Source organism: Syngnathus scovelli, chromosome 14, assembly GCF_024217435.2.
Source record: "Syngnathus scovelli strain Florida chromosome 14, RoL_Ssco_1.2, whole genome shotgun sequence".
In the NCBI taxonomy this organism is placed as follows: Eukaryota; Metazoa; Chordata; class Actinopteri; order Syngnathiformes; family Syngnathidae; genus Syngnathus; species Syngnathus scovelli.
This window is the reverse complement of record NC_090860.1, coordinates 9407759-9413947: the sequence shown is the minus strand read 5'-3', so window position 1 is coordinate 9413947 and position 6189 is coordinate 9407759. Positions and strand designations below refer to the sequence as shown.

The window sequence follows — 6189 nt, the reverse complement described above, 5'->3', positions numbered from 1 at the left end:
GATAATCCATAATCAATACCAAATGATTAAATTTGCAACAGTTAATCCATTATGTCAAATCCTGCATGAAATAGGTTCAACTATTAAACCCCAGAAATGTACAATTCCGTATTTTATTTTCAGTGATAAATAAAATGTATTTGGGCTATTTACAAATTTTACATGCATGAAGCAAAAACACAATTAAATTAATTCTGCTAGCAGTTCATAAAAATTTAAGAGCAGTCTGAGATTTTGCACAAAAAAAAAAACCTGAACTATTAACTGTTGCAATAGTGCTCCAAAGCTCCTCTGTCTTTTTACACTGGCCATCTCATGAAATATACTATTGCTAAATGAAGTAGACAACCAGTGCCATGTCATTTAAAGTTTGACAGAGAAGGAGCTGCCACAAGAGCAGCCATGATCAGCCCGAGGATTCTTGAGCACCTGGAAAGTGGCGCGGATGAGTTCTTGGGTGAAATCCACCGTGGATCCTTTCACAAACTCCAGGCTATCCTGGTCCACAACGATACCCACTCCATCCTGCTCGAACACTCTGAAAGCACACAGATGTGGACAGAGTGTATTTCAAATACATTCAATGTCACGGGAAAAAGGACATGCCATACCTGTCATCTTCACTCCGATCAGAATCAACTGAGAACTTGTACTGGAAGCCAGAGCAGCCTCCTCCTTCCACACGTATTCTCAGGTACTCTCCTTTCGCCATGATCTCACCAAGTCTCTGAAATAAAATGACAATGAGATTTAAAGGGACATATAATGGAATATTCACTTTATTTTAACAGATGCAGTTGCTCACCTTGACACACGACTCAGTGAGATGGACCTTTTCTTCAAGTTCTGACCCCTGCTGGCTAACAGCCTCACTGAAAGGTCGAAGGGTCACAGTGGAAATGCGCTGAGGCCGTTGAAGGCATTGTTTTGTTGTGATGTTACCGAGGAGAGTAGAAACCCTGCAAAACATCACTGTTAGGTTAGGCTGAATCCAAAATACTGCGTGAGTCAATAGAACGACGAGCTGGTGAGTTAGCGCACGTCAGCCTGACGTTCAAAAGTTAAAATGCTCACATTATTAATAGATGTTGTTAAAAAATAAGTCGTAATATCAAGGGAGAAAAAAAGCCAAAAAATTACCTGGCAAGGCTCAATAATTTGGATTTTGCCGCAGATAACATCGCTTGTGCACCTAGTGACATCTTCCATAACAAACAAAACGGAAATGGAATTTTTTTTTCTCGCCATAAACTTTATTAACAACACTAGAGACGAACAATATACTGACTGAGTTAGAAAATATTAATACATCTGATTTCTTACTCATCATTTTATATTTATCTTATTTAGATGTTATATCGGTATATTATGTGTTTGTTGCGTGAATAAAATTTGTTCACGTGATTAGTTGACTTGTTCACGTGATTAGTTGATCAACACTTCCGTAAGACCTTTATTTTGCCTGTAAGGCACAATAAATAGTCGAACCTTACTATCATCCTATCAATAATAACCAACTGTTGACTTAATATTTACTTTACGTAAACCGTAATTTAACATAATATAATAATTTGTATGGTTTGTTTCTTTTACGTCCTGTCTGTTTCATCTCCGTACGATTTTGTTAGACTAAACATTGGGAAAACTTGACTCACGGGGCGTTGTTTTAATCTCGTGACATGAGGAAATAAAATGTGCTGGTCGGTTGTTTGCTACTATTCATCACTCTTGAACCACCAGGATAACTTCTGAAAAACGGTACCGGTGATTTTATTTGTCGTTGTTCGTTTTTGTTTTTTCTTTTTCTTTCAAACATAAGATGCTGAATTGCCAGGAGGAAGAAAAAATGCTGTGTTAGTAGTGTCTGTGATTGAACTGTGACTGACTCTTGATTGACTAGAAAGGGTCGCAGATTGCAACGTTTTGTGCTGAAAGATTTATTGTAATTCCGATGTATTCCCGATACTTCAATATTTGTTTTCTATAGATCGTATCAACATGGATTTGAGAGCTGGTGTTGTTTTGCTCTGCTTGATGGGGCTCACCTGTGCAGAACTGGTCAAATACATAGACTGTGGTAAGTCACTACTTTTCAACTACCTATAATTGATCTGATAGATTGATACTTTATTGATCTCCCGGGGAAATTTGGATTTCCAGCAGCATTCATACCAAGTGGGTATATAAAAGACATACTGATGACATGAGGTGCACTGTTATTCACGAGTTACTTTAATTCTAAAAATATATTCGGAAAAAAAAGAAAAAAGCTCACCCTACAATTTCCAATGTGATGTATTGAAATCGGGCCTATTTGACCCTTAACAAAGTCACGTTAACCTAAAATGTTAGTGAGGAAACGGATGTTAAAATTAAAAAAAAAAAAAAAAAAAAAGCATATTTTACACGTTCTAAAAAAATGTTTTGGAGCTGCAATAGGGATAATTTTGACACATTATAAAATGGGGTTAATTAGCTGGGAGGGGAAGAAACGGCAAAATAAATGCAACAAATTAAAAATCACTATAGCACACTAATGTAAATATTTGGCGGGCTAGATTGGAGAACGACGTGTTCAAATTTTAATCACTAAATCTCTCGTCCCCCCCATATGATTTCTCTTATCTTTAGGCTCTTCTACAGGCAAAGTGATGACTGTGGACATTAGTCCTTGTCCCTCTCTGCCTTGCCAGCTGCATAAAGGACAGTCTTATAGTGTCAATGTAACATTCAACAGCGGTGAGTACTCCTTAATGATTTTGTAAGTCTTCTCTCAGTCTTATCTTCATTTTTGTTTGTTTTCTGTAGCTGTGCAAAGCCAGACAAGCAAAGCCTTGGTCCACGGTGTCATCGCCGGGGTACCCGTCCCCTTCCCGATTCCTATCGAGGATGGCTGCAAGTCTGGAATCCAATGTCCAATCAAGAAGCAGCAAAGCTATCACTATCAGAACACGCTGCCCGTCAAGACTGTGTATCCTGCGGTAAGCACAGATTTTAAGTATCGACAGCTTGATTTTATTTATTTTTTTCCTAATGAAGGTGAACTGCAAGTGCTACTAAATTATTCGAATGATGTAGTAATTACAATTTAGTGTCAAAGGACCCTTTGAAGCTTTTTATCCTAAAATATGTATTTGCCTTTGAACGGTTCAAATTGTAAGGGTCCTTATATGGTTGCTGTTTGAAGGGTGCAGAAGGAACTGCGTAAGGCTTTAATAAGCACAGGCCATTTTCACTTCCATTAATTTTTAAAAACTGCCTTTACAAAAGGCTACCAGTTTCACTTTCAATTTTTTGGTTTCTTCTGTTCAACTTCCAGATAAAGCTGGTGGTCGAGTGGGAACTGAGAGATGATGAAAACCAAGATCTGTTCTGCATTAAGTTTCCTGTACAGATTGTTTGAAATAATTCATCTGCACATTTTATTAAAAAAAAGGGAATCTTGACCAGTAAAGGATTCTACATAGAAATACTTGTTTTACTCATTCTGCAAACTGATTTTATAATGCTTATTTTTGCACAATTTGATTGTAGCTCACCAGTGTTTAGAATAGTATGTTGCAGACAAGACTCGGCAAACGTTTTGATTTGGAAACTCTTGATTCAGCCGCTACATTTTCCTAATGGCTGCTACGTAGTCTGAATTTACACAGCAATCATTTCAAATTGCTCAGACTTTTGTAATTTCTTACTGTCTATTTAGAACTTGGAAACTGTAAATGTAATAAAAATAAAGAATGATCTCAAAGTTGTGCGCAGTTGACTGGAAAATACTGCAGACAGGAAAAAGACAGAACAATCCTTGAGAAACTTGTATTGGTCAGCTCAAAGGCCAGCAGCAAGAAACGGGGACACAATGAAACATCCTCAATCCACATTTGATTTCAGAAAAAAAATCCACACAAACTAGGAAAAAAAAAAAAGATTCATACTGAAAGCCAAACCGCTATTCACTGCATTGTGCTGTATTATTTTATACTGTTAGATCAACAGAACTCTACAACTACATTTTGACATGCCTTTTCTATCTTGGTAAATAAAGGTAGATAAAGAGGTATGTTGTACTTATCTAACCAAACGGTCATTAAGGCAGAATATTTGTGGAATGAGGAAAGAGATTTCCACTTTGGTGCCGGAACTACTTTGGGGAATTTGAACAGAGCAGTCACCAGGGTCACAGCATCAGTTGGATTTGCATTGCAAGGAGTACAAAAGAGTGCACTGCATAAAGCTGGAATAGTTTTCCACAGCAAAGTCAACAGCACGACGTTGAGCCCAAGCAGCCAGTCAGGAATGAACTAACATGAAGTCAATGGATGATAAGGAGCTAAAGAAAATTGATAGGGCAAAAAAACTGCAAACTATATCTTTGTTTTGAGCAATTGTGAAGCACTTTTGCGTTATATTGCCATATATGAAAAGCGTTTGCTGGATTATAACAAGGATAGATGGCTGCATTGCTCCTTTTCAGATTAGCTCATTACAAAGAGACCTTGCTTTGTTGTCACTGTCCATTTTGTTTGAGACTCTCAAGCCGCTGGAGCAAAGCATTCCCAAAGGCTTCCCTGTAGCCTGGACTCAAGTTGTCCAGAAGTGAATAAACTGTCTCATGGTACTGAGTACTCAGGTCCTCGTCCACTTCGTTAAAAGCGTAGCCCACCACCTATTTGGACAGGACAAAAAAAATTAGTGTGGGATACACCCATAATTAAAATTGTTACTGTTATTCATGATGTCATGGGGAATCACTATAATATAAACTGTATAAAGTAAATAATATAAAAAGTGAAATGGACCCTTATAAAAGAAATCTTACTCTTAGTCCTGCTTCTGTGAGCTCCAAACAATAGCGGTTGCCCTCTCTAATCTCCACATTGATATAAGCCACGTCGGATGAATTGTTGAGGTTTTTGGACACGTGCATTTGGGCCACAGCGAAAAGGACGTCGTTGACCACGGCATCCGCCTCCAGTCTCATGTCCTTGACGTCGCACAGCTCTACACATTCGTCTTCGAAGGCGGACACCATGGGGTCCTCGGGCTGGCAGTCTACTTCCATTCCCTGTAGCGTATGCACATTCACACACACAATGAGTCACTTGCAGTGTCATTAAAACACAAGTTCCGCTTTACAAGACAAGAACTATGACCTGTGCAAAGTATTTTTTAAATTGATGTGGTATGGTCACAAGGCTGAATGGCTCCTGTTGAGGGATTTGTGGACTATTTGCTGACGATGATATTGTTGGAGCCTGGCTGATTTGGTCAGAGAATGTAGAAACTATAAAAACAAATGGAAAAAATTGTTGGTTAGAAAAGTGTTTTATGATCACATTGAAAATGGCTCAATATGAATAAGAACCTGCTCTAATGATGAATTAGGAGACACAGCTAGAACTACACAAAAAGCACGTTTTTGGAATGTTTTGGAACTTTTAAAACCATTTTGTGTACATTATAAAAAAATTATTTTTCTTTTTACAATGTTAGGTATCTTGCTTTCAACCAACTGCTATGTGACGTCATTCACAACGGAGAGTTCCGATTTACGAGGTTGCGAGAAGGCAACATGAGTCCAATACTCTGCACACATTAAAAATACTGTAGTGCTAATGTATTAGTTTGTCCGAACGCAACTCCAACGTTTTTAGTAACAAGCAGTACATTACTAACCATCTATCAAATTCAAAGTGACACTTTGCCTCGTTTCTCACGTCTCGAGCGATCAGTAAACAAACCTAAACAGTGTAGGCCACAAGTGCGTTTGCATAGTGCAGCACATTTGTTTCATTTTATGACAAAAGAATGGCCATGAAATACATATTTCTATTCTAAACAAAAACATGCGTGCATTATCCTCACCTCGGGTTGTGCTCCCGTGGAAGCTTCCAGTCCACAGAGTGGGCACTACGGGGGGGTGGGTGAGGTTGATGGAAACCCGTCGATCGTTACTTTGTAGATAATTAAAACCACCCCATTACATACTAATACCGTTTTTAGATGTCCAAATTTGTATCAAATGGAATACGTTTTAAAATAAAAACTCAATAAAGTAAGTGTGCCATACGCGATACCGCCATGTTATGACGCAACTAGTCCCACCCTATAATATAATGTTAGATTCAATGGAAAGCAATCTATTGGTTGGAAAACAAGGTAGGCGGGATTTTACTGTATTAACATAATTCA

General features: G+C 38.1%; 3 protein-coding genes across 4 annotated transcripts; 1 reads left to right on the top strand and 2 right to left on the bottom strand.

The window, feature by feature from the left end:
- Nucleotides 1-99: 99 nt before the first annotated feature.
- isca2 (iron-sulfur cluster assembly 2) lies at nt 100-1299 on the bottom strand. Its single transcript, XM_049740101.1, has 4 exons — nt 1141-1299; nt 806-959; nt 612-727; nt 100-538 (listed from the first exon to the last, which is right to left on the bottom strand). Exons 1-4 carry the CDS (start codon nt 1200-1202, stop codon nt 364-366), a joined length of 507 nt encoding a protein of 168 aa, XP_049596058.1. The 5' UTR covers nt 1203-1299; the 3' UTR covers nt 100-363.
- Nucleotides 1300-1624: 325 nt separating this feature from the next.
- On the top strand, nt 1625-3748 carry LOC125980683 (NPC intracellular cholesterol transporter 2). The gene is made up of 5 exons (XM_049740103.2): nt 1625-1758; nt 1988-2077; nt 2632-2739; nt 2809-2981; nt 3320-3748. Exons 2-5 carry the CDS (start codon nt 1999-2001, stop codon nt 3401-3403), a joined length of 444 nt encoding a protein of 147 aa, XP_049596060.1. The 5' UTR covers nt 1625-1758; nt 1988-1998; the 3' UTR covers nt 3404-3748.
- Nucleotides 3749-3798: 50 nt separating this feature from the next.
- Nucleotides 3799-6123, bottom strand: gskip (gsk3b interacting protein). 2 transcript variants are annotated; one of them, XM_049740104.2, is made up of 4 exons: nt 5863-6121; nt 5151-5281; nt 4817-5062; nt 3799-4663 (listed from the first exon to the last, which is right to left on the bottom strand). In XM_049740104.2, exons 3-4 carry the CDS (start codon nt 5057-5059, stop codon nt 4505-4507), a joined length of 402 nt encoding a protein of 133 aa, XP_049596061.1. In that variant the 5' UTR covers nt 5060-5062; nt 5151-5281; nt 5863-6121; the 3' UTR covers nt 3799-4504. The 2 variants fall into 2 exon arrangements, with proteins under 2 accessions (XP_049596061.1, XP_049596062.1); XM_049740105.2 differs by lacking the exon at nt 5151-5281 and having other exon boundaries at nt 5863-6123.
- Between the last annotated feature and the right edge of the window lie 66 nt (nt 6124-6189).

Excerpts from the sequence above, each read along its gene's own strand:
- LOC125980683 (XM_049740103.2), top strand. The coding sequence starts at position 1,999 with ATGGATTTGAGAGCTGGTGTTGTTTTGCTCTGCTTGATGGGGCTCACC. Across the intron at positions 2,078-2,631 it reads GGTCAAATACATAGACTGTG|GCTCTTCTACAGGCAAAGTG; the intron begins GTAAGTCACTAC and ends TCTTATCTTTAG. Across the intron at positions 2,740-2,808 it reads CAATGTAACATTCAACAGCG|CTGTGCAAAGCCAGACAAGC; the intron begins GTGAGTACTCCT and ends TGTTTTCTGTAG.
- isca2 (XM_049740101.1), bottom strand. The coding sequence starts at position 1,202 with ATGTCACTAGGTGCACAAGCGATGTTATCTGCGGCAAAATCCAAATTA. Across the intron at positions 960-1,140 it reads AAATTATTGAGCCTTGCCAG|GGTTTCTACTCTCCTCGGTA; the intron begins GTAATTTTTTGG and ends GATGTTTTGCAG. Across the intron at positions 728-805 it reads TCACTGAGTCGTGTGTCAAG|AGACTTGGTGAGATCATGGC; the intron begins GTGAGCAACTGC and ends ATTTTATTTCAG.
- gskip (XM_049740105.2), bottom strand. The coding sequence starts at position 5,059 with ATGGAAGTAGACTGCCAGCCCGAGGACCCCATGGTGTCCGCCTTCGAA. Across the intron at positions 4,664-4,816 it reads TCACAGAAGCAGGACTAAGA|GTGGTGGGCTACGCTTTTAA; the intron begins GTAAGATTTCTT and ends CTGTCCAAATAG.